The sequence below is a fragment of the Hemitrygon akajei genome, chromosome 2, assembly GCF_048418815.1.
Source record: "Hemitrygon akajei chromosome 2, sHemAka1.3, whole genome shotgun sequence".
Classification (NCBI taxonomy): Eukaryota; Metazoa; Chordata; class Chondrichthyes; order Myliobatiformes; family Dasyatidae; genus Hemitrygon; species Hemitrygon akajei.
In genome coordinates, this window is record NC_133125.1 from 23,561,562 (window position 1) to 23,587,829 (window position 26,268).

The 26,268-nt window shown below is 37.6% G+C and overlaps 1 protein-coding gene across 2 annotated transcripts in view; it reads left to right on the forward strand.

Annotated features, from left to right (window-relative positions):
- Positions 1 to 210: 210 nt before the first annotated feature.
- ythdc2 (YTH domain containing 2) overlaps positions 211 to 26,268 on the forward strand; it is an 80,260-nt gene continuing 54,202 nt past the window's right edge. For both annotated transcript variants that reach the window (XM_073068640.1, XM_073068648.1), the window contains exons 1-14: positions 211 to 303; positions 6,802 to 6,965; positions 9,526 to 9,616; positions 9,943 to 10,139; positions 11,242 to 11,444; positions 12,437 to 12,603; positions 12,688 to 12,790; positions 15,483 to 15,639; positions 19,769 to 19,876; positions 20,078 to 20,232; positions 20,736 to 20,871; positions 22,401 to 22,527; positions 24,491 to 24,556; positions 24,898 to 25,076. In XM_073068640.1, the coding sequence (XP_072924741.1) occupies positions 6,809 to 6,965; positions 9,526 to 9,616; positions 9,943 to 10,139; positions 11,242 to 11,444; positions 12,437 to 12,603; positions 12,688 to 12,790; positions 15,483 to 15,639; positions 19,769 to 19,876; positions 20,078 to 20,232; positions 20,736 to 20,871; positions 22,401 to 22,527; positions 24,491 to 24,556; positions 24,898 to 25,076 (1,846 nt within the window). In that variant the 5' untranslated portion in view covers positions 211 to 303; positions 6,802 to 6,808. The remainder of the gene's footprint in view (positions 304 to 6,801; positions 6,966 to 9,525; positions 9,617 to 9,942; positions 10,140 to 11,241; positions 11,445 to 12,436; positions 12,604 to 12,687; positions 12,791 to 15,482; positions 15,640 to 19,768; positions 19,877 to 20,077; positions 20,233 to 20,735; positions 20,872 to 22,400; positions 22,528 to 24,490; positions 24,557 to 24,897; positions 25,077 to 26,268) is intronic.

The window sequence follows — 26,268 nt, forward strand, 5'->3', positions numbered from 1 at the left end:
TGTGCTTCAGAACCGATCTCACATAATTCCATTTAGAATGTAAATCCTGGGCGAGGTCCTGCCGAAGGGGTTCGGCCTATAGCATCGGCTGAACTTCCTTTCCGTAGATGCTGCCTAGCCCGCTGAGTTCCTCCAGCATTTCGTAGGTCTTGCGACGGGGGCGGGGCTATGGGCGGGGCTTGCCAAGCGTCCGACGTCCGTCCGTATGGAGAGAGAGCGAAGTACTCCGCTTGCGCATGACGTCACACGCCGGTCGATCGACGTCAATGAGAAGGGGAGCTAAGTGTCGGGTTACCGTAGCAGGTGAGGGCCGAATGATAACGGCGAGTGAAAGCTGGGCCGGGCTGAGCCGAGCCGAATCCAGCCAAAGCGGCTTTTCTTTTCAAGACAACCGCTGTTCCTTTTGCGGCCTCACCAACAATCGGGTCGAGCTACGTCTTGCGTTATCCCACCTGAAGGAGCTGTTGAGCGGCCCCGTCCCGCTCACTCCGGATTTATTCCGCAAATTACCTCACCACCTCGGGCCCTCCCTTCAGCCGCGGTGGGGTGGGGGCATGGTGCCAGCTCTTTCTACACCATGATTAGTTTTCTCTTGATGCGGAGGTCCGGCTTGCTTTTTATATGACAGCCAATATTGAACAATTGGATTTGAGTGCAATTTATACTCTCTTCAGATCAGGCTTGTCCTCTTCTGGTTCGTCATCAGTTTAAGAGCGCTCTTACATAGAGCTAGCACAGACCCAACGGGCCGAAACTCCTTCCAGTCGGTGATTCTGTGAAATTCTCAATAAATAATTTAGAATATAAACACAGCAAAGCAACTTCTGCAATCAAAATTAGAGTGGAATTTAAATTGGCCTGAAAGTGAAAGTCCCAGGACAGGTGCATGGATTCTCAGCAGGAATACACATTCATTTGTGTTGAGTACATCATCAGGGTTGAGATTCAATATTTTGTTTCAGTTTCTATAACTGCACTGGCTTTTACTTTAAGTTGACAATTTGTTATCTTTAGATATGATTAGTGTTTTAAATGTTCTTTTTTTCTTATCATTGATATGCTCCACAGCAGTCCCATATAATTCACTTGTACCTCCTTGATCACCCAATGCTTTCTGATTAAGCAATCTCATCCAATCTCAGAATTTTTAAAGTTCTCATTCTTGATTTCAAATCCCACAATCTCCAATTTCCAACTCTATTTCCCTTTATTTTCCCTCTCAATGTTTGTTAAAAAATAACTTTCCCTATGCTTGTTTATTTTTGCTGTACTTATTGCTTGAAATGTACTTGTACGATTATATTTTCGTTCATCTGGCCTATCAACATTTCTGTCTGCTTGATAACATAAAGGCATGACTCAGTGCAGAAGTGTCTATTTGTTTCATCACTTTCATGGAACAATGTACTTGAACTCCTAGATCTCTGTTCTGTACTACTCTCCCAAAGACCCTGTCTTTCACAGTGTCACTTCCAAAAATTCTTCACTTTGCACTGGTATGAGTTAGATTTCCTTTCATTTGTCTGCTTCCTAGTTGATCTGGATCCTAGTACAACACAGACAACTTTCTCAATTATCCATCACCCCACCAATTGGCAAATGTATTAATCATCCAGATTAATGTACATGATGAACAATGAGGATCCAGCACTGATCCTAGTGCACATAACTTGCCACATGTTTCAATCTGAAAGGCCTCTGACTCCATTTGGCCAGTTCACCCTGGATGCCATGTGATCTCACCTTCCTGATTAAAAGGATGAGATAGGATAAAATTCTATCTCTGAATCCTCTCCACTAACTTTTCCACCACTTATGCTAGGCTCATCAGTCTGTATTTCCTTGGTTTGGCCTTGCAGCCTTCTTAAATGCACATTAGCCTCCTGTCTGAATGCCTTACCTTTGGCTCTGGAATATACACATTGTTGAGGCTCTGCAGTTTCCTCGTTTGCTTCTCACCATGCCCTTGGATTCACATGTTCAGGCCCTGGGCATTTATCCACCTTAATGCCCATCATATCCGCTGATATCTTTTTCATAACAAGACTGAGGACATCATTGTTCTCTTCCCTAAATTCTCTAGTTTCCATTACCTTCAGATGTGAAATATTCATTTAGGACCTCTTCATTTTCCACATATAGATCACCACACTGATCCTTATAGGGATTTTTTTCTCTTTCTAGTTACTGTTTTGCTTTTAATATATTATCAAAATCTGTTTGTTTTTACTTTACCTTAGCTGCCAAGGATGTCTCCCCTTTTTGTCCTGATTTATTATGTAAAAAATTAATAACATGCTTAATATAGGATTAACATAAATGGGGGATTTGCAGACTTTAATATTATTGTCCTCTTGTTTAAATCTCTTTCCTCTCTTTAACTTCTCCATTCCTAAGATCAGGCCTTTGAAAGCTCCTTTTTTGGATGTAATTTCTGGGCTGTTTGAAATCATCACTTCTAAGAATGATGCCTAACTGAAGTACTTGCTGAAGCTCTTCTGTACTGAGGGCCATTGATTTCAAATGGATGTGGCTAAGGCCTCAGCTTTCTGGCAGTGAGGAGAAGCTCACAACATTCTTTATGGTTGCACAGAAAGTACAGTGGCAATTGTAGACAGGTAACAATACAGAAAGAAGCCATTCACTTGAGAAGTCTAAGTAGGTTCTATGAAAAGAGAAATTCAGTCTCTCTTCTTGTGCTTGCTCCCTACAGCTCTGCACATTCTTTCAGATACATCTCCAGCTTTATTTTGAATCTGCCTCCACTTCTGCCTTGGCAGTTCATTTTAGATCCTAAACACTTGTGGCATTGAAAATCTCCATTTTTTTTTTGCTTTTATTTCACATCAATCTATGATCTTTGGATATTGAACCTTCTAATAATGGGAAGGAACTGTTTAACTTTATCTGCCTATAGCATTGTTTCTCAACTGGGGTTCCACGGAATTCTAGATTTCTGTCAGAGTTTGCTAGGGGTTCTGCAAGAGATTGTGATTAAAGAAAACCATTGTTTTTTGAACTTCGTGCAATGTGCAATGCTGGCAATTGCCGTGGTAGTCAATGATTGAGCAGCCCTGTTAGCAATCTCATTACAGGTCTCTCAGCCCAGTAAGGCAGTGCACAATAGGACTGTGTTTATTTGGTTGAGTCCATTCTCAGTTTTTGACATGAGATACGGGAGGCCATTGATAATTGGTGAGCGCTGTATTGTATAGAGGGACGGACGGTAGGCTGAGTGCTGAATTGCATGGAGGGGAGGACAGTAGGCTAATAGCACTGTATTGCATGGAAGAGAGGATGGTAGGCTGATGGTGAGCGCTGTATTTTACAGAAGAGAGGATGGTAGGCTGATGAGGAGCACTGTATTGCATGGAAGAGAGGATGGTAGGCTGATGAGGAGCACTGTATTGCATGGAAGAGAGGATGGTAGGCTGATGGTGAGCGCTGTATTTTACGGAAGGGAGGATGGTAGTCTGATGAGGAGCGCTGTATTGCATGGAAGAGAGGATGGTAGGCTGATGGTGAGCGCTGTATTTTACAGAAGGGAGGATGGTATGCTGATGAGGAGCGCTGTATTTTACGGAAGAGAGGATGGTAGGCTGATGAGGAGCACTGTATTGCATGGAAGAGAGGATGGTAGGCTGATGGTGAGCACTGTATTTTACGGAAGGGAGGATAGTAGGCTGATGGTGAGCGCTGTATTTTACGGAAGGGAGGATGGTAGGCTGATGGTGAGCACTGTATTTTATGGAAGGGAGGATAGTAGGCTGATGGTGAGCGCTGTATTTTACGGAAGGGAGGATGGTATGCTGATGAGCACTGTATTGCATGGAAGAGAGGATGGTAGGCTGATGGTGAGCGCTGTATTTTACGGAAGAGAGGATGGTAGGCTGATGAGGAGCACTGTATTGCATGGAAGAGAGGATGGTAGGCTGATGAGGAGCACTGTAGTGCATGGAAGAGAGGATGGTAGGCTGATGGTGAGCACTGTATTTTACAGAAGGGAGGATGGTATGCTGATGAGGAGCACTGTATTGCATGGAAGAGAGGATGGTAGGCTGATGGTGAGCGCTGAATTTTACGGAAGAGAGGATGGTATGCTGATGAGGAGCACTGTATTGCATGGAAGAGAGGATGGTAGGCTGATGAGGAGCGCTGTATTTTACGGAAGGGAGGATGGTATGCTGATGAGGAGCACTGTATTGCATGGAAGAGAGGATGGTAGGCTGATGGTGAGCGCTGTATTTTACGGAAGGGAGGATGGTATGCTGATGTGGAGCACTGTATTGCATGGAAGAGAGGATGGTAGGCTGATGGTGAGCGCTGTATTTTACGGAAGGGAGGATGGTAGGCTGATGAGGAGCGCTGTATTTTACGGAAGGATGGTAGGCTGATGAGGAGCACTGTATTTTACGGAAGGATGGTAGGCTGATGAGGAGCGCTGTATTTTACGGAAGGATGGTAGGCTGATGAGGAGCACTGTATTGCATGGAAGGGAGGATGGTGGTCTGATGATGAACATGAAGTGTGTTTTCTGAGCATTGAATGGACTTTCCCAACTTGGGGTGTGAAGTCAGCCTCTCCCTCCCTAATCACCTCCCCCAACTTTCCTTTTCACGCCGCTGACCGACTTATGGGAGCGAACAAACTACCAGTGTAGTAGAAAACTGGAAGGAAATTTCCATTCCAAAGAAGGAATTTTTATGTGCCATGATTCAACTACTGGTTTGCCGCTTTGCTGCTGTTGTAAACTTTGCAAAAGGGTTGTGAAGTTTTCATATTTTTTGTGGTTTTCTCGTTTAGTTATTATTATGTTTTATAATATTTTATTAACCCGTGTTAGAACAAGATGCAGTATGAGAAATTGAAATCAAACAGTATGACAAGTCGACATTGTTGACATGTCATATGATGCTGAAGATAATTTGTGTGATAAGCTGAAAAACAACAACTTCTGTATCCAGCTTGATGGGTCAACAGATTTCACCAATAAATGTCATGTTGTAGCATTTGTAAAATTTTTTAAATGATGGTGAGATTCAAGAAAACTTTTTCTGTTGCAAAGAACTGCCCGAAACATGCAAAGGCCAAGATATATTTAATGCTTTGTCTTCATATCTGGAAACAAAAGCTTTGTCTTGGTATACGGTAACTGTGTTGGCATCCCTATTGATTGTGCCCCATTCACTTTCAGTAAGTCAAAGTTTTGTTTCTGGCAGATCATATTGGTCCAAGTTATGCTTTCTCTTTTAGGGTTTTGGAATAGTCCTTGTGACAGCCCTGCTCATGCCCCTCCCTCAACAGTTTTGTTATATTGATGATGTCATTGGTGCTGCTTCTTGAACTTGTATAGAACTTTTTTTTTGCTGATAGTTTCAGGCCTCATTTTCATTAACATCAAACCCATTAATGTAATTAACAAATGGCAATCATCTTAATGCTGTTTCCTGTGGTGCACCCACTGGTTATAGGCTTACATTGACAGAAGCGACCCTTCTTTATCATTCTTTATTGCCTATTACTAATTTGCCAATTTATCTTGGATCCCAAAAGCTCAAAGCTTCATTCCAGTCTACCAAGTGTGAACTTGTCAAATGAAATTAAATATTCAGTGTTTCTCTTTCAGATGCTGTCTGACCTGCTGAGTGTTTCCATTACTTTGTTGTTATTGTACTATGTTTGCTGTATTACTTAATCCATCTCTATGATTGCTGCTGTCAAATTAAATCAGCTCTTCTACCTTTAACAAATGCACATTGCTATTTGCTAATTAATCCACACTTATTCATATGATTGATTGCAAAGACTTCCTGATTATTATATCTAGAACTTTCTTAACCACTAAAGTTAACCTAACTGGGCTCCGGTTACTAAATTTATCCCTACACACTCTAAAATTCTGCCTTGTCAGCTTTTTTTTTCTCCCCACAGTTTACTTGGGCCAGATTTATTCACATACTATTGAAGTAGACCTTTCTCCATTGACTATATTTTTACTTTGGGCTCATCCTAATCAGCTTCATTTCTGATTAAATAAATTGTGAATTTTGGAGGAGATATTTCAGAAACTTGTCTTGGGGTCAAAGTGTGCAACTATATTGTGGGAACATTTAGTAAAATTCAAAGAGAAGTATTAACAGTCTAAAAATGTTAAAAAAATGTTGAAAGCAAGAAGTAGCAAGGTAGGCACTTGGATATGCACTAGTTGACATTATATCTATCAAGTCAAATAATATGGATAGTGTGAGCTAATGGTGATTTGCTTCTCTAGTATTATTTCTTGTCTTTTTCGTCATAATTTTTTTTTCTATCCTGTATGTTTATTTATTTTGGGTTGTATTTGGTGGATAGTATTCCTGGTGTAGTTCACAACTATTGAACACTGCACTTACCTTACAGTTTCAGGGAATATTTGGCTTCCTTCCAAAAAAATTACCCATATGTTTGATGTTGCTATACTTGGTATAGTTCAGGTCATTAACCAGAAATATTTACTTTTTTTTGAATTTGCCTGCTGTTTTTGTTTTTCCATGAATTTATGCATTTTATATTGTAGGGAGTTTGGTTAATTTTAAATCATTGCACTTGCTATTGAGGGATTTAATTTACATGAACAATAACATCAAAACTGGCAAGATTTGTGAAGCATTGTACAAATGTGAAATATTTACATTCATTTTGAACTATAAAACTCATATTACATAGTCTGATATAAGAATTGTGTTAAATAGATTACATTATTTCATATTGTGTAGAATTGATTTAAAAATTTTATGAAAATATTTTATTTTGTTTCTTCAGATCAAATATGTCAAGACCTGCAAGTGTGTCCCCACGACCTGGCAGTGCCCAGTCAAACCAAGCTGCCTCCAAAGCAAAAGGATTTAAAGATATCCGGATTGATGAAGAAGTGAAGATTGCAGTAAATATTGCACTAGAAAGATTCTGTTACAGCGATCAAAAAGGTGGACAGAGTAACAGTGCATTTGTTATAATTCTATGATAGGTGATGGCATGAAATAGTTATTGGATGTTTATTTTCATTTCATATTGTACGATGACTAAAAAAATCAACTGAAAAATAAAACTTAAATTCCATATTCCATTGGGGATATTATTGAAGGAAAGAATTTATCCCTTCCCACATCATAGGATACGGTAGCATACTAGTTAAATTGCTAGGCTAACATCCTGAGCTATTGATCCAGTCAGTTGATCACAGCACGGCAACTGGAGAAATTTAATTTCAAAAGAGGAAATACCTGTCTCACTAAAGGCACTCAGGGAAGGAAATTTGTTCTTGTAACCTCAGGGCATTCTGCACTTTGTAATCAGTTATTTCAGTATCAGACAGCTGGTTTGTGCACTCCAGGGTTTCACAATTTATGGAACTGTAATTAGTTAATCTGTTCTTATGATGATGACTTGAGCAAAACAACATCATCCAATATGAATGCTGCAGTGGATTCTTCATGTCTACTAGAATATCCATTGCTCAGTGCTGGTGTTCTTCTCTCTAGGTCAGATAATTATTGGTTAATATTCACTTCAGATTTAATTAAGTGCCTAATGCAGGTCATAAGAATGGAGGAAAGTTATAGATGAGAAGAATCAAGGATCATGGGGCAATGCACCCTTAAAACTACACCTTTCAGCTTGTACTCCTTCCCCTTCCACCTTTTTTTTATTCTGGCGTCTTCCGCTTTCCTTTCCAGTACTGAAGAAGGGTCTCAGCCAGAAAGGTTGACTCTCTATTCATCTGCATATATATGCTGGTTGACTTGCTGAGTTTTTTCAGCATTTTGTATATTTTATTGGAGGTGCAGCCCTTTCTGAAAGATGTAAAAATTCCATAACAGACATTAAGAGAATGGATGAAAAAAGGAATTAGTGTAGGAAATTGGTGCTGAGGAAAAATATCAGCCCTGATCCTGTTGAATGGTGGAGCAGGTGCCACGCATTGTCTACTGCTGCTTCTCATTCTTAAGACATTTAGTTTGGTGTATTAACTAGTATTTATCCCTCAATTGTTAACATGAAAGAACTTATCTGGCCATTTGTGTAACCTTGTTGAAGGTAAATTAGTTACAACAAACCTAAAAATGACAAAAAAGCAACCAGTGCTCCATAGTGCTAACAGATGTTAGAGGTGTATGCTTGTTTTAGTACACCTTCAATCCAGAATACAATATTAAATTACAACAGAAATTTAAGTTGGTTTATCAAATAAAAGTGATTTAACATAAACTTTTCAGTAACAATATACTTGAATCCAGATGATTGTTGTAAAAATTCATTACTGTCTTTCGAGCAAAATCTGCTTTATTTAACCATTCCAGATATGGTTGATCTAAATAGCCCAGCAAGCCACTTAGTTGAAGGGCAATAATGAGAGATAATGGAGCGCTTAAGTCCTGTAAAATAATTAACAAAGAGCCTTAAAAGGTTTGTTAATTTGTGTTCACTCATTTCAACAGTGTATCCCAGTGGTAGACATTTGTTGTGTATGCATGTATATCCTCCTTAATCCTGCACTGAAGCCCTCAGTACTTCAAAGTGTCAGTCTGGAATTATCTGCTCAAACCTTTCAGGTTTCAGCACACTATTTTCTGAGATGAGTTAGAGTTAAGTTTGAAGACAAGCTGGCCTGAGTATGCAAACTATATGCTGGTACAGCTTTGAAAGATCAAGACACTTGTTTCTGTAGCTTGATCTTTTCTGATACTTTTTAAGATTTAGCAGTACATTGATGCACCCTTATTTTTATGTTGAGTGCTATCTCTTTTGACTTGCCTCTTCCAAGTTAACATTGGCTACTCACGTTATAGTCATTTTAAAGATTATTCTGAAACAGCCTCAAGCTTCTTGCTGTCCACTGTTATGTACTTTGTTCCTGATTCTGCTTGAGTAAAGGTATTAGTGACAGTTTTCTTTGCTTCAATTTTCATGTGCGGTGATGTTTGAAAATTTGCCAAATCCTGTTTGACTTGCAGAAGGGATTTCTTCATATCTATAGAATTTTTTCATTGTTTATTTTGTATTTTTCAATATTGTGAAAACTGAGGCAAAATGTGAAATGTTCTCCAACTGAATATTAATTTTGGCATTGCTGTAACATTCCGTGATATTGGGTGCTATGCCTCATACATTATCATATTTCTCTGATGTAGAAAACTTTCCCAAGGGCAGGATTTGCATTTCATTTCCATGTAAAAATAGATAGACTTATTAAAATTATTATTATTGAGTTCTATATCTAATTATGTTTTTTGTGCTGCATTGGAGTTGGAGTAACAATTGTTTCATTCTGCTTTACATTTGTGTACTGGAAATGACATTAAACAGTTTTAAACATTGCAGACATTCAAAATCATTGTTTTGGTGATAACTACAATGAACTAATAAACATAATTAAGGAATTATTTGTTTCAGCATGATTTGCAGATTTGGGGGAGTTTTCCTGTGATACGCTAATGACACTTCAGTTATATTATTTCTCAGTAACAGATCAATTTTTCTTTTTAGAAATGGAATTTCCATCCTCCCTGACTAGTACAGAAAGAGCATTTATTCATCGTCTTGCCCAGTCCCTAGGCCTGATCTCTAAAAGTAAAGGGTAAGTTGCAAAGATTTCACATGTTTTTCGCGTGGTATTCTTGTGCAAAAACATTGAATGTTCCAGTTCACAAATAATGTACATTTTAAATGATTTTGTATTGTTTTAAGTATGTTTAAAGCTATATATCTAACCATTTTCACTTTTCTATCACTTAGACCATGGATGTGTAAATGTGAGATAAATGTGTGAAGATGAAAAATTATTGAAATTCTCTATTTTCATAATGCATAGTTCACAAAAGCTATATTGTATGTTGTAAATATAATAACATTTCTTATTTTAAACTTATCAAGAAACGTGTTTGATTTTGTTTTCCTCTTTAGAAAAGGTGCACATAGGTTTCTTACAATAAAGAAAAAAGATGGTTCGGAGATGGCTCAGGCCATCATGACCTGCACGCTGACTCATATCATGAAACATGCTATTTGCAGTCTAATTCAGAGGTTTCCTGTGACAAATAAAGAACGCACAGATCTTTTACCCAGAACTGAACGTGGGAATTTGTTGACAGTTGAAGCAGGTATGTACTACTATTTGTATTGAAGGGTGGAAATAAGCATATTTGAAAAAAATTGTTCTTCAGTTTTAATAACAATCTCAAAACTAGTTTGGCCAACTTTTGCAGTATTGAAGCTAGGGGATGGAGATGGATTTGTTTGCTATGCTTGCTTTTTTTTTGTTGATATTGAACATTTATTGAATACCATAATGTGTAATTACCTAGATTTTCTTCATATCTGCGGTTGTGAACTGTATTTCTAATTGGAAAATAATATTCTAAAAATTGAAATGCAACATTAGAAAATGTGAATATTGATCAGCATGGACCAGCTAGACCAAAGAGCCTATTTCCCTTCTTGATGAATCTATGATTTTGCTGAAAAGAGTCTTATCTATTTTGTTAATAGCATCTTTTAAGGTAACAGCAGCTGTTGCTTCGTAGTGATAACAGTTTTAATGGTGATAAGCAATGGACATTTTAACTCTTAGTTTATAAAAGCCTGACGGAAAGGTTATATGCAATGTTTCCCAATTATAGAAAAGCTCTGATAATCCCGTTTGCTTGGGACTTTGGTGATGCTGGTTTAGTAGATTCTACAGACTATTAAAGTTATTCAATCCAAACACATTTTAAATTTACTTTTTAAAGGTATTACACAGTTTTATAAAAAATTTCTCAATGAACCTGGTAAGCTTTAAGGGAGTGAAGGAACAGGAACCTGGTTGCTATAGGTTCATGAATAAAATTATTCATTATAAAATTGAGCAACCTCTTTTTTAAAAAAAACAGTGATTTTTTTAAGCATTTGGGGACAAGGAGTTCTGTTGAGTGGGACCAGGACTATGAGTGGAAGTGAACATCGTAACTAGAATCTCTGTGAATATCTGCGGAGTGTGGCAAACGACTTTGTGAAATCCAGATTCTATCTGGAGTTCAGAAAAGCAGATGTCAGAATTTTACTATAATCTCTAACTATGCTCACATAGACTTAAAAAGTACATCTGTTATTTTTAAAAATCCCTGTTACAAGTCTGTCATTTTTGTATTACATTTCTAGTTTGACTTTTTACGTTGAATTTCAAGTTATTCGTCAGTTGGCTTCATTTGCTTGTCTCTCCAGAAAACAACCGGGAAATGAATAAAACTAGTGGTAGACTCAACAATGGCATTCCTCAAGTTCCACCAAAACGTGGAGATTCTGAATTAGATGCCTTCAGACAGTCTTTGCCTGTTTTTGAAAAGCAAGATGAAATAGTGAAAGTTATAAAAGAGAACAGAGTGGTTTTAATAGTTGGAGAAACTGGGTCTGGAAAGACTACTCAGGTATGGCCTCATTAATTATTAATAAAACTCTTTAGGCTGCTTATTAAATCAAATTTCCTCCAAATAAATTTGTTATTTTTCCATTTGTATGTGAAAACAAATGCATTAAACTTGATTTTATGCCAGCCAGTTTGAAGTGAAATTTTGAAAAATCTATTTTCAGATGTTTTTAGAAAAACCTTTAATTTAAGGTCATGTGTTTACTTTTAGTGACAAAGAGCTTTTGTTAACCTTTGCTCTGTTTAATTTTAACTTGTATGTTTAATGGGTGTGACACTCCAAAGTTTAAATAATTTCTGCATGACGTGTAGACTGATGCTTCTGCCAGATGGTCAACTTTTCTGTCATTTACTGTTAATTCAAAAAAAACATCAACCCTTGTTGTTCTTACAAATACATCTGTTACCTTGGTATTTCAACAAATGCTAAAGGACTCTGAAATAAAAACATCAAATGTTGGAAACACTATGCAGCATCTTTAGAAAGAGAAGCAGTTTTAACATTTCAGTTATTCAGAACTGGAAAGGACTGGAAGCTGAATGACACGCACTAATTTTTGTCTCAAATTGAATCTATGTGATAGTCACATCAGCAATTTTTGTTTAATGGATTTAATTACACCATGAGTGTGAATACTTCATTCTCATTATTAAGGTATAAATGCCAGGCAAAGGTTGAAATGTCAGCTTAGTTATTCACCTCTCTCTTACAATGCCAGACAATATTTGAAAGTGTTCTAAAAATTTGTCTCAGTAAGGTTCTGAAAAAATACAAAATGTAATTTCCTTGTTTTGTAATTGTTAATTTATAGTAAAATGCACATAAATTCTGCCAATAATGACTCACTAAATGTTGTCATTATTAGTATTTTATAAAGATTTCTAAATGTTTAAAGTTTAATTATTTCTGTTTTTTTTTTAGCACAGTTGTGCATTTGTTCTGAATCTGCTTTTTAATTTGAGGTTAGCCAAATTCATTTTTTTATATCTCAGATTCCACAGTTCCTTCTGGATGATTGCTACAGGAATGGAATCCCTTGCCGAATATTTTGTACTCAGCCGAGGCGACTTGCAGCTATTGCTGTCGCAGAAAGAGTTGCTGCTGAGAGGGGTGAGAAGATTGGGCAGACAATTGGCTACCAAATTAGACTGGAAAGCAGGTATAATAAGGGGAAAAAAAAGTTGTTTAACACACAGCCTTACCTGACATTTAAATCTGTTAATGCTAAATCCCTTTGTTTCAGAGTATCCCCAAAGACACTATTGACATTTTGTACTAATGGAGTTCTTCTTCGAACACTAATGGCTGGAGATAGCACCTTGGCTGCTGTCACTCACGTAATAGTAGTAAGTTTATCAAAATAATGTATATTTTTCCTAACCAAAGAGAAAATTAAAGTAATGAAACAGATTTTGAAAAATGCTGGAAATAAAGGTTTTTCAACATTATAAAAGGCCTTTCAATTCACCTTTTTGAATCTTTGGGTGATTGCATTTTGAATTGTTTGCTAAATGCTTTGCATATTTTGGCTTGAATCACATTGTAAGCTATGGTGTTGACGATGTTAGTATGAGAGCAGCTAAGGTCCATGGAAGAATCAGCTAAGCAGTGTAGTCAGCTCATGATGTTCATCAGCAGGCAATGCAATACTCACTTTAGCCAATACTCACCGACAAAGTGCTGGTGGAACGCAACAGGCCAAGCAACATCTATAGGAAGAAGTACAGTCGACGTTTCGGGCTGAGACCCTTCGTCAGGACTAATTGAAAGAAGAGATAGTAAGAGATTTGAAAGTGGGAGGGGGAGATCCGAAATGATAGCAGAGGACAGGAGGGGGAGGGATGAAGCTAGGAGCTGGAAAGTTGATTGGCAAAATGGATGCAGAGCTGGAGAAGGGGGAGGATCTTGGGGTGGGAGGCCTAGGGAGAAAGAAAGGGGGAGGGGAGCACCAGAGGGAGATGGAGAGCAGGCAAGAAGTGATTGTGAGAGGGACAGAGAGAGAGAGAAGAAAAAAAGGGAAATAATTAATTAATAAACAAACAAATAAATAAGGGATGTGGTAAGAAGGGGAGGAGGGGCATTAATGGAAGTTAGAGAAATCAATGTTCATGCCATCAAGTTGGAGGCTACCCAGACAGAATATAAGGTGTTGTTCCTCCAAACTGAGTGTGGCTTCATCTTGACAGTAGAGGAGGCCATGAATTGACATATCGGAATGGGAGTGGAACGTGGAATTAAAATGTGTGGCCACTAGGAGATCCTGCTTTCCCTGGCGGACAGAGCGTAGGTGTTCAGCGAAACGGTCTCCCAGTCTGCGTCGGGTCTCACCAATGTATAGAAGGCTGCACCGGGAGCACCGGATGTAGTATGTCACAACAGCCGACTCATAGGTGAAGTGTCACCTCACCTGGAAGGATTGTCTGGGGCCTTCAGTGGTGGTGAGGGAGGAAGTGTGAGGGCAGGTGTAGCAGACTGGGAGACCGCTTCGCTGAACACCTGGTGTTTTCTTAAATAAGGATTTCCTTGTTGGCCGGTAGTGTAGAGGCATCCGCACTGGACTTTGAGGCGAGTGGTTCTGGGTTCAAATACAGGTGGCTCCTTGCATGCTTTCCATCCGTACTGTGAGCTAGGAACTCAGCCTTGTAAAAAAACAGACACAATGCTAACTTTTGATTACTGTGATACAATTTCTAAATCCAGAGATGAGTGTACTTGATAAATTATTGATCCCCCCCAAAAAAGTTATCTTATTTTAAAAAAAAAGTAGCTGATAAAATCTTGGAACAAAAATATTTGAGAAAATAATGTTATCAAAGCCCAAAAATTAGAAATAGCTATTCGGTCTGTCTGAAAATCAACAACCATCTGTGCCATAGATAGTCAATATAGCACAGAGGTCCAGTGAATTCCATTGCCTCAATTCTTTATCCTGTAGCTCTGATTATTTTTTATCTTCAAATATTTACATTTCCCTTTTAAAAGTCACAATTGAATCTTCATGCAGCATTCTTTCAAGCAACAAACTATGTATTTTAAAAAAAAAGATTTTATTAGTGCTTCCATGGATCTCATGCTGTTGCTTTAAATCTGTCCCCTCTGGTTCTTGACCTTACTCTAATGGATACTGATGCTCCTTATCTATCCTGTTTAAAAACAATTATGTTTTCACATACTTCTCTCCAACTTTCTGTGCTCTAAAGAGATGAAACTTAGATTCTGAATGTGAAATTCCTGTTCCTGCATCCTGTTCTAGAAAATCATTACTGCATCCTCTCTAGGGCCTAGTCTCCATATTGTTGCATGTCATTCCAAGAAAGTAAATGCTCACATAAGTTAAGAGCTGCCCCAGATAGTTTCTTTGAGGAAAATAAAACTATTTCAGTAGTTGCATTTTTGCAACTTTCTCCTTCAATCTAACTTCATGCGGGAAAAAAGCACTACATGAAAGCAAATTTATAATGTTTCTGAAGAAGCATATATTTCCTTAATTATCTGCCTTAATTTCTGTGGAAGTAAATTGTGAGAAATTAATAATGCTAATTTTTAGTTTTCTTTCCTGCTGGCCTCAAAAGCCTGACTGTCTTCTATTTCCTCTCATTGATTCATACTGAGATTCTGTAGTTTTTGTGAATGTTGATTTTTCTTATGAAATACTGACACACACATTGAAAAGCTGAAAATTAGCATTTTTAAATAATAACTAAATTCATGCTGAGGTTGTTCAGGAAACCTTTTAACAATTAAGCTAAAGGGATTTACTTCCTTAATGGATTTGCTTCTTCAGATTAAGAGTTGCAGAGCAGAGCATGAACATTCCTTGGTACTTTTCAGTTCAATGGCACTTGTGTTATAAGCACTTTGATTAAATTGATGGAATTAACTCTGCAAGAGGAAGAACTACTTTAAGTAGTATGGTTTGCAGCAATTATGCCACGAACTGATAAAAGGAGTAATTCCACAAATGAAAAATAGGATTCTACTAACTTTGCATAAAAATGCAGACTCATCTATTTTTTCCCCCATTTTTTTATATGACAGGATGAAGTGCATGAGCGAGATCGGTTTAGTGATTTCTTATTAACTAAACTGAGGGATTTGATGCAAAAACATCCATCTTTAAGACTCATTCTTTCTAGTGCAGCTCTGGATATTAATCTCTTTGTCAGATATTTTAATGGCTGTCCTGTAATATACAGTAAGTAAACATTGATGTGCAATACTTTGTATGTACTTGGTATCCTGTAAATGAAATTTCAAATTTTTTTTGTATTTGTTTATTGTTTGTATTGCTAAAATACGATGGATTGGATGATCTAACATTGATTTTGTGTTCTTATAAGAAAGATAACTGTTTCTAAAGTGAACAAACATAATGCATACTGAGATTTGGGACAGCATAATTCTATTCTTGTTAAATCTTTCAGTTTGCACTGCTCATTCATCTTATGTAATCCGTGAAAATTGGGGGTTGCTGGAAGATATTTTTCCTCTCCATTTATTGAGGATACCAGTATTATTTGTATATTTATCTCTGCATATGTGTTAGTCACCAAGAAAATTTGGGGCTTAATGTACTGAAAGAGGGTTACTTCATTCACTAATGTGAATGGTACTACTTGAAGCCAGCTGAGAAATAGCAGAAAACAATGTATTTCTTGCACAGCAGGCTCTTGGATACTCCATAATACCATAAGACATAGGAGCATAGAAACATCGAAAACATACAGCCTAATACAGGCCCTTCGGCCCACAAAGCTGTGCTGAACATGTCCCTACCTTAGAACTACCTAGGCTTTACCCAGAGCCCTCTATTTTTCTAAGCTCCACGTAGCCATCCAGGAGTCTCCTAAAGACCCTATCGTTTCTGCCTCCACCACTGCTGCCAGCAGCCCATTCCACGCACTCAGCACTCTCTGAGTTAAAAAAAACACACTTACCTGTGACATCTCCTCTGTACCTACATCCATGCACCTTAAAACTATGCCCTCTCATGCTGGCCATTTCAGCTCTGGGTAAAAACCTCTGACCATCCACATGATCAATGCCTCTCATCTTATCAGGTCACCTCTCATCCTCCATCGCTCCAAGGAGAAAAGGCCGAGTTCACTCAACATATTCTCATAAGGCATGCTCCCCAAACCAGGCAACATCCTTGTAAATCTCCTCTGCACCCTTTCTGTGGTTTCCACGTCCTTCCTGTAGTGTGGTGATCAGAACTGAGCACAGTACTCTTAAGTGGGGTCTGACCAGGGTCCTGTATAGCTGCAACATTACCTCTCAGCTTTTAAACACAATTCCACGATTGATGAAGGCCAGTGCACCGTATGCCTTCTTAATCACAGAGTCAACCTGCGCAGCTGCTTTGAGTGTCCTATGAACTTGGACCCCAAGATTCCTCAGATCCTCCACACTGCCAAGAGTCTTACCATTAATACTATATTCTGCTGTTACGAACCCCGTAACTGGGTGTCTTACCAGCAAAGATAGGAGTATCCGTTGGAGTCTGATGATACTATTTTTAACAGTATTTATTAGTAAAAATACACAAAAATAATATCAATGCAAATATACAGATAATATACGTCATCAATACTAAACCTAAAAGTGCGGGTATAATAATAATCAATAAGAAATAAGCTCTATCGTTGTCTAGGGGATAATGAATTGTCCGATGGAAATATAAAGTTCAGTTCAGTTCATGCAGGCTGCAGTAGTTGTTGGTCGCAGTGTTGCAATTGTTGGAGAGAGAGAGAGAGAGAGAGAAAGCAGTAACAGCTATTGACTTGCCGACTTTCCTTTTACGATCTTGATCCGTTGATGCGTTGTTGTGGCCATTCACGTATGACCCCTCCGTCCTTTAGCTAGACCGTTCTTCCGTGGTGGATTCATCACCCAGGCAAGGGTGGACACACACACAAGCCCCCACCGGTCTCGTAGCGTCTCTCCTGGTGCGTCTGAGGGGTGTTCCCCAGACCTTACTTTTATCCCCACTCACGGGGTCTCAGGTGTCAATCAGGTTGGGATGATGCAACCCATCAACCAGACCACTCTGGTTGCCCCCTGAGGGGTTTCAATGAATAGAACAGTACTCAATACACAATCCTTCTCCAAGAGACAATAGCAGTAATCAGTGGTTCCGTTCCACTTTTGTTAGGAGGAGACATTCCACTTTTGTGTATCTCTGCGTTGTCTCTCTCTCATTTCCTTGGTATCAGACCCGAAATAGTAGCGATTTTGCGTTTCTCAAGAAGGGGGGGATGACTTTGCACCCTTCTGCCCATCAGAGTTGCTCCTCATTCGTAACACTGCCATCATATTTGAACTACCAAAATGAATCACCTCACACTTATCTGTGTTGAACTCCATCTGCCACTTCTCAGCCCAGTTTTGCATCCTGTCAATGTCCCACTGTAACCTCAGACAGCTCTCCACACTATCCACAACACCCCCAACCTTTGCGCCATCAGCAAATTTACTATCCCTTCACTTCCTCATCCAGGTCATTTATAAAAATCACAAAGAGTAGGGGTCCCTAGAACAGATCCCTGAGGCACACCACTAGTCACCAGCCTCCATGCAGAATATGACCCGTCTACAACCACTCTTTGTCTTCTGTGGGCAAGCCAGTTCTGGATCCACAAGGCAATGTCCCATTGGATCCCATGCCTCCTTAACTTTCTCAATAAGCCTTACATGGGGTACCTTATCAAATGCCTTGCTGAAATCCATATACACTACATCTACGGCTCTACCTTCATCAATGTGCTTGGTCACATCCTCAAAAAATTCAAACGGGCTCATAAGGCACGACCTGCCTTTGACAAAGCCATTCTGATTATTCTTAATCATATTATGCCTCTCCAAATGTTCATAAATCTTGCCTCTCAGGATCTTCTCCATCAACTTACCAACCACTGAAGTAAGACCTACTGGCCTATAATTTCCTGGGCTATCCCTACGCCCTTTCTTGAACAAGGGAACAACATCCACAATCCTCCAATCCTCCGGAACCTCTCCCGTCCTCATTGATGATGCAAAGATCATTGCCAGAGGCTCAGCAATCTCCCCTTGCTTCCCACAGTAGCCTAGGGTACATCCTGTCTAGTGACTTATCCAACTTTAATTAGGCTATTTGGTTAATTGAGTCTGATCTGCCAATCCATCATGGCTAATTCATTATCCTTCTGAATCCCATTCTCCTGCCTTCTTCCCTTAATCCTTGACACCCTGATTATTTAAGAAACTATCAACCTCCACTTTAAATCTAGGGGAAAGGTTTAACTTGCTTCTCAGACCAGGATGACATGCCCTTTTGCTCCAGTGATGTGCCATAAATTGGCGTTAAGGTGCAAGAACATACTGATATTTGTTTTCACATTTATTTTGCCTTGAAACTTCCAGGGAAATAAATTTATCATAGTACAAGATTAACCAGCTGACATTTTCTCTAAAAAGTGACTTAAAAAAAGATTTGAAAATTAATGACATTTCATTCCTCAGAATATCATGAAATATCAGTAATGTGATAGCAATGTAGTTGCACCTAGCGGTAGTTGGTTGGTTGGTTTGCATTCACCTATCTCGAGCATCATTACAAGCCTGAGTGGAAAATATAGAGATCCTGAGATGCCCAGTCATCAAGATCCCCCACTTGGCCTCACCAATTTAGTCGAAAGGAAAGCCTATGAAGTTTGGCACTAGCTTGGCTGCAGGTGCTGCATAGGGGCTCCACTCTGGATTTGCTGTCTGGATTTACTCCCATAGTCTTAGTCTTTCCCAAGGCTGCCACAAGATAGTGGGGCTAAATACCCACAGCTGGACATCAGGTTCACGCGCCCCAGGGTGTGTCCACACACTGGTGAGCTTGTATACTATATGTGCAGGGGCCAGCTCTCCTGCTCCTCTGTAGTTCAGCCCGAGTCCAAATGGAGTTCAGTGAGGAGTTATTACATGAGGCTTAGTGTTGGAAAGGCTGTGTACTGGCAGGGAGAGACTTACACACTCGGCTTTCCCTTTCGCGAGACTTCTTGCCCATGGTGGAAGCTGAAAGTGAGAGCAACAAACACTACCCACTACACTAGATGCAATAGTCATGATGAAATAATCTGATATTAAGATCTCTAAGCAGGTTAATCAGGTATTGCTCAGGTCTTTGGAATTAATCATTACTCTGTATTGTAAGCCTTATAAAGGAGCTTGACAAGATGACAATCTTAAATGTCAAATAGGATTGCTAGACTTTGAGTAGAGGTATAAATATTTTATCAAAGATGAGCAAGGCTGATTCAACAATGGATTTTGATCTTTGGTCCCTTTCTTTCAAGTTCAAGGAAGACCATTTGAAGTAAAAGAGCTGTTTTTAGAGGACATCTTGCGTACCACTGGCTACACAAATAAAGAAATGTTGAAATATAAAAAAGAAAAACAGCGAGGTAACTGCAGTTGCATACGTTTCCTCTGTTCGCCATTAATTCCTTAAAAATATATCTATATTGAGCGCGCAGCCTGGAGTTAGCTTAAGTTTGTAAGATATTAACCCAACAATAACATTATAGTAGTTTTTTTAATGTAGTTTTCTTGCATTAGAATTAACTGTACTTAAAATTAATAAGAAATAAATTTTATCTTCTCAGAAGACAAGCAGCAAACAAACTTGAGCGAATGGTATAAAGCTAAGGAGACCAGCTGTACCAGCAGATCAGAGCATCAAAGACAAAGATTTATCCCAAGTCTTACAGCAGAAAATGATTTACTTGATGATGGTGGAGACAGTGTATTTAGTCAGTTGGTAATTTGGCTACTTTTTAAAATGACTATCTTTAATTTTTCTTCTTCTTTATGTCCTCCTGCCATGTTGTCCAAGTTGATTATATTACTAGTCACAAGGACATACAGTTCAATCCATAAGCATTTGTATGAATTGTTGGTCATCTAATAATGGCTGGCTTGCAATGGCAGATTACTGAATTAGCTCTTTTTTTCCCCAAAATTATGTATTTGAAACGAAACATCCTGTACCACATATTGAGTGCCGTTCCAATGGTGATTATGAAATAGATCTTGATTTTTTTTTGGATCTCTTATTCTTTACTGGCTCCCAAAAAATTAGTTGTTTTCTTCAATTTTATGCTTGTGATCATTTGTATTTTGAACCTATGATAAATTAATGAACCATTTGAAACTTGATAACAAAACAATTTTCAGCATTTTTCTTTATTTGTGTTATTTTCCTAATTGGACAGTAGTGATTCCAGTAGGATCCATTTGTTGTCCATTTTCTTCACTTCACAGAGTGAAAAGGATTTTAATTCCCTTGAGCCTTGGCTTATAAAGGAAATGGATGCCTGTCTCTCAGATATTTGGCTGCACAAAGATGTTGATGCTTTTGCTCAACTATTCCATCTTATTTTAAGTGAGAATATCAGTGGTAAGTTCTCTTAGGGTATATTTTTTGAGTACATAACAGTAACAAGCCATCTTGCTCTGTTGCATAATAGAAAATTGTAGGCTGCATGAATGAGAAATTTGAGTCCAGATTGAAAGGTGTGTAGTTCTGTTTACATTCAGCTTTTTGTCTTAATCTTTTTGTTCAAAGGTTATTTCTGGTATTTTACTAATTAAAGATGATACATGCTAAAATGTAAATACATTATAATTTACTTGTACAGGATATTTCTGTTTCTTGTTCTAGTTTTCCTGATCTTAACTAGGTTTGAAACAAGAAGTTATTAATGCACGGTGGAAACAGGAAGAATGTTATGCATGTGCAAACAAATATTAATAGCACACATAGTATTTAGATATATATATCTCCTGGGTGCCTAATATAAACTAAAATTTTAGGTTTAGTTGAAATTTCTGTTGATTTAATTGGTTGTAATATCAACTTTAATACAGGAGCTTAAAGTAGTTTCTCTGCATCAACCCTGATGGTAGATTTTATAATGCTAAATATTTATTTAAATAAATACCTATTTATTTTATTTATTATCTATTTTCCTATTTAGGCTTCATAAACTTTTATTTATGCAGCCTTTTAACCTTAATTCAGCCTTTGAAAGGGTAATCTGCATTGACTTTTTCCATGGTCAAAACTGTAGAAAGCAATATGGGGGAAACAGGATAGTTTCAAATCATTTGTCTGTTGTAAATGTGATTGCGAACAAAGTAGAAATATCAAGGTATTTCCTAAAAGCATTTTGACTGATTGAATTTATATAGCCCAACCTTTCATATCTTTGCTTGTGAATATGGAAGTCAGAAACATGCTGGAGGCTAGATGTGCATCTGACTTCCTGCTCTACCACTGGATTCATCCTCAGCTTTCCCTGGCCATGTCTGGCAGGCACATGAAGCGTTATTTGACTAAGTGTGCCACCTAGATTCAAATGGTTCATTTGACTTTAATTAACCATGTCATTAAGTCCATTTATTCTTCCCTTTATTTAATATTATGTAAATCCTTTTGAACTGTTTTAAAAGTTCTCATCATAAACTCCTAAAAACTTCAGTGATTGTTTACTACAGTGAGATTATAAAATGGGATTGTATGAGGCAGCAATGTCTGGAAAAGCATTGGGAGGGGCGGGATGTTGTTGTGAGTGCAATGATAGAGAACAATGCAGGCGGATATATAGCTTTCATTGCTGCATTTATAGTGCCTTTGGCTCTTTGTTCTGGGGAAGGTAATCCTGTTGTTTGCAATTACACTTACAATACTTGCTTTCACCGGTGCTTCATTATGTAAAGTAAACAACCATCACTTTTGTGGGTATAAAATCTCTGGTGGGATCTGCTGCACGTTGATAAACAAGCAGCAAATACCAGTAACAAGAACATTTCTCCGGTAACATCTGTGTACTTTTTTCATTAAAGTGCACAGACAAAATTCATACATGGTACATTGGTGTTTTATGTTGTATTATTATTACACAGTAATCTCTATCCAAATTTCAGTTGACTACAGGCATAGTGAAACCAGTGCTACTCCATTAATGATAGCTGCAGGCCGGGGCTTTCTAAGTCAAGTAGAACAGCTACTCAGCATGGGAGCAAATGTAAATGTTAAGGCTTCAAATGGCTGGTATGGATTTTTTTGTTTTTACATTGATCTTTTAAGCTAAAATGTGTGATTTATTTAATTAACTTATCAAAACATTGTCTCCATAATCAACCTAAGATCTAATAGTCTTCAATTCAAGAGCAATTTCTTTGCACACTATTTTCCCATGCCAGTGGAGATAATTATACAGCACTTGCTATTTTGTTGAACTGAAAGCTAATAGTTCAGCAACAACATGATCAGGAGCGTGTGAGGTTGGGTTTCAGGAAGCCAGAAAAATTGTCTAGTCTAATATATACAAAATGCTGGAGGATCTGCATTCAGTCCTAATGAGGGGTCTCAATCCAAAACATTGACTGATTGTTACTTTTTATAGGTTCTGCCTGACCTACTGAGCTCTTCCAGCATTTTGCATGTGTTACTCTAGATTTCCAGCATCCACAGAATCTTTTGTGTTTAAAAAATGAGTAGTCTAGTTTAGTAAGTTCATCTGTTTGTATTGGTGATGCTGTGGAGAATAGAAACTTGTTTTGCTTAATAAAATTCTTACTTAGTAAACAATTCTAGAAATAAAATGAGACTATTTTGAGAGAGTAGGATCTAGTTAGCTGAAAGCATTGACAGTGGTGAGCAAGAAGCCGGATTGGACAGATAAGGCACACTGGGAGGTTTGTAAGACTGAAGGAAAGACAAAGCAATTGAAGAACTTAAAAATGAAGGACTGAAGTGAGTTATGAAACTTGGGCATTGTCGGACTGGGGATAGTGCGATTCATTGTGCACATCTGTGCTTGATGAAGAGGATTTGATATGATTTCGGATGCAGACAAGTGTGATTTTGAATGCTCAGGTTTATAGCTTATTACAGAAGTTGTAAAATTGGTGTAGTATTGGTCTGGATTTTGCAAAAGTAATCATTATATCTTAACAGTGAGTGACTAAGCAATGTAGTGTTTCCATGAGTCATTTTAAAGCAGAAATCCCACACTTTTGTCTGTGATTTAGTTTATCTCTGTGCTGCATTGAGGGGAATTGTTTGAATGAACAGGAATTTAAACTTGTGTATCTACTAGCTCCGGCATAAGAGACCCAACAGTTTATTTGCTTGTTGGATGAGCTCTGTGACCTTGAGGCTTAGCTAGTTCTTGGACCTAAGATACTTTTGTCGATAGAAATTTTACAAATTCCTCATATAATAATCATTTTTGATTTCAAATTCTGGACTATTTTTGAACATATGCAAATATATTGAGTTTCTTTATCAATGGAGGATTTTTCTTCAGTGATTTAAATATAGTCTATATTCCAGAAAATTTAAAAAGTGAATTAAGCACCTTATGCCATTCACTTAGATCTTGGTTAATGCCCATCCTAATGAGAAACTGTCTTAGCCATAACTGATAAAAAACCCCTTGCTGAATATTTTTATTTTGCTTTCACCTTTGAATTTTTTATTGACTTTCTTCAGAAGTAGAAGGTTTCAGGTTTCCACTACCCTTTTGAGGAAGTGATTTCAGACATTTTTTCCCCATACCTACTTCACCCAATTTCCTCAGTGTAATTTTGTTATCTCTCACCTCCCCTCTTGTTCCTCAGGTTTGAGATGAAATATCATCTCTGTTGATTTTTATCAACTTTTGATAGCAAGCACATAGGGATGAAGTGGTTTATTTTGAATGGCTTCTTAACTGCGTGCATAAGATGCAAAAGTAAATTCTAGTTTAAAAATGACAGCTAATATACTCAGAAAAAGCAGATTTGAATTGGCCTCAATGCAAATTTGATGTGCTTTGTGCTGTGATTATCTTTTTGTACTGATGTTGTAGACATGATGATGGTTATTCATGTTATCATGTGCTTGATGAAATTTCATCAAGAAGCTTTCCATTTAAATATGTCAACCATCTTTGGCTAGATCACAATGATAGCTCTAGGTTAAATATAGTTACTACCTAGTTTCAGGAATTTTTTTTCAATATTTTTAGGTTGGCTTTGGACTGGGCTAAACGATTTGGTCAAACTGAGATTATAGATCTTCTGGAATCTTTCAAGTAAGGACAGAAATGTTATTTTATATTTGAAATCTATTAATCACAGTAAGGAAGAAACAAATAAAGCAAAATCATATTAAAGTTGTATTATTTGAGTTTTGGGTATTGTGTACACATCAGGGTAATGAAGGTGTTTTGTGAAATGTTATAATCATGTGCAATGATCACTGTAAAATGCACCCTAATGTTAGGATTTAAATAAGCCATTGTATTTTTATGTATTTCTGACTCTGGAATCATAATTATACTGACTTTCAAATTGCAGCAGGTGAAAAGGTATTCCTTTTAATATGCAGATTTATAATATTGAGCATCTTGCTATTTTCTTACTTTCACAAAAGTTCTTTGGTAGAATTGGGGAATTTGGATGAGAGTATTCTGGTGCAATCAGACAGCGGAGAGATAAGTCGAGAAGATAAAGAAGTTCTAGATGTCTACCACCACAGCTTTGATGACGAAAAGGTTGACCTGAATCTAATAATGCACCTTCTCTACAACATCTTTCAGAGTTCTGATGATGGTAAGATACGATTTAAGCATTTGAATTTCTTGGTAAATATTTCAATAAAGATTAATTTCAGCACAGGATGGCTACTTATTCTGTATCCTTGGTCATTGTTAAATTGAGATATTCCATTTGTCCTGAATTTTATACTGGATATGTTCAGTTATTACATTTTTTTCAATATTGAGATTTATTCACTTCATCTATTTTGATCAAAAAATTGTTGACAATGAATTTGTCAATGTGTAAGTTAGCAGAAAGAATTGTCCTGCCTCACATGTGGAAGAATCAGTTTAGGGGGACCTAAGAGGCAAGAAAACATGGGTGGGAATTTGGGATTCATTAGACAACTTCCAGGCCAAGTGTAGTGGTAATATTGGGCATTGTATAACTTGGGAAATCAGTGGTGCAATGATCATGACTTTAATCTGAATTATGACTAGACAACTCATATTTAGCAAAAATGGCATGGATGATGAATTCAAGGAGTGTTTAAGAGATGGTTTTCTGGATCAGTACTTTGAGGAAGTTACCAATAGAACAGTCTATTTTATATCTAGTATTGAAAAATAATTGATGAATAATCTTATAGATATGAGGTCTTTAGGGAAGAGTGATGATAATATTACAGAATTTTATATAAAATATGAATATGAGTGCATTCAATCTGAAGCCATGGTCTTAAATTTAAACAAAACAAACTACAAAGAGATGAGGAATGCACTGGCTATGATACATTGAGAAACTATTTTGAAAGATAATGGAAAATGGGCAAGGAGGGAATGATACGACTAACATTTGAAAAGTTAATGCATAGTTTGCAACAAACATGCCAATTTATGGAACAAAAACCTAATAGGAAATACACTGCAGCTATGACTAAGAGAAAATTGAAGATAATGTTAGATCCAAGAAGGCGGCTTACGAAGTTGTCCATGAGAGCGGTAAACCTGATGATTGGGAATACACTGAAACAGTAAAACATTTTAAAGTTATGTAAAAGAAAAGGAAGTAAAATTAATCTGAGTACATTATAGACTGAGATGCAAGAAATTTATTTTGCAGCATCTGGAGGAATCTTGATGTAATAGATATGGAAAGAAAGTTTCTCCAGTGGGAGAATGTCAAATGATTTGGATGGGATTCCTATGCCATTGGTAACATGGTCTATGAACTAGCTTAATTAATAACAAGTAGATTCAAATTT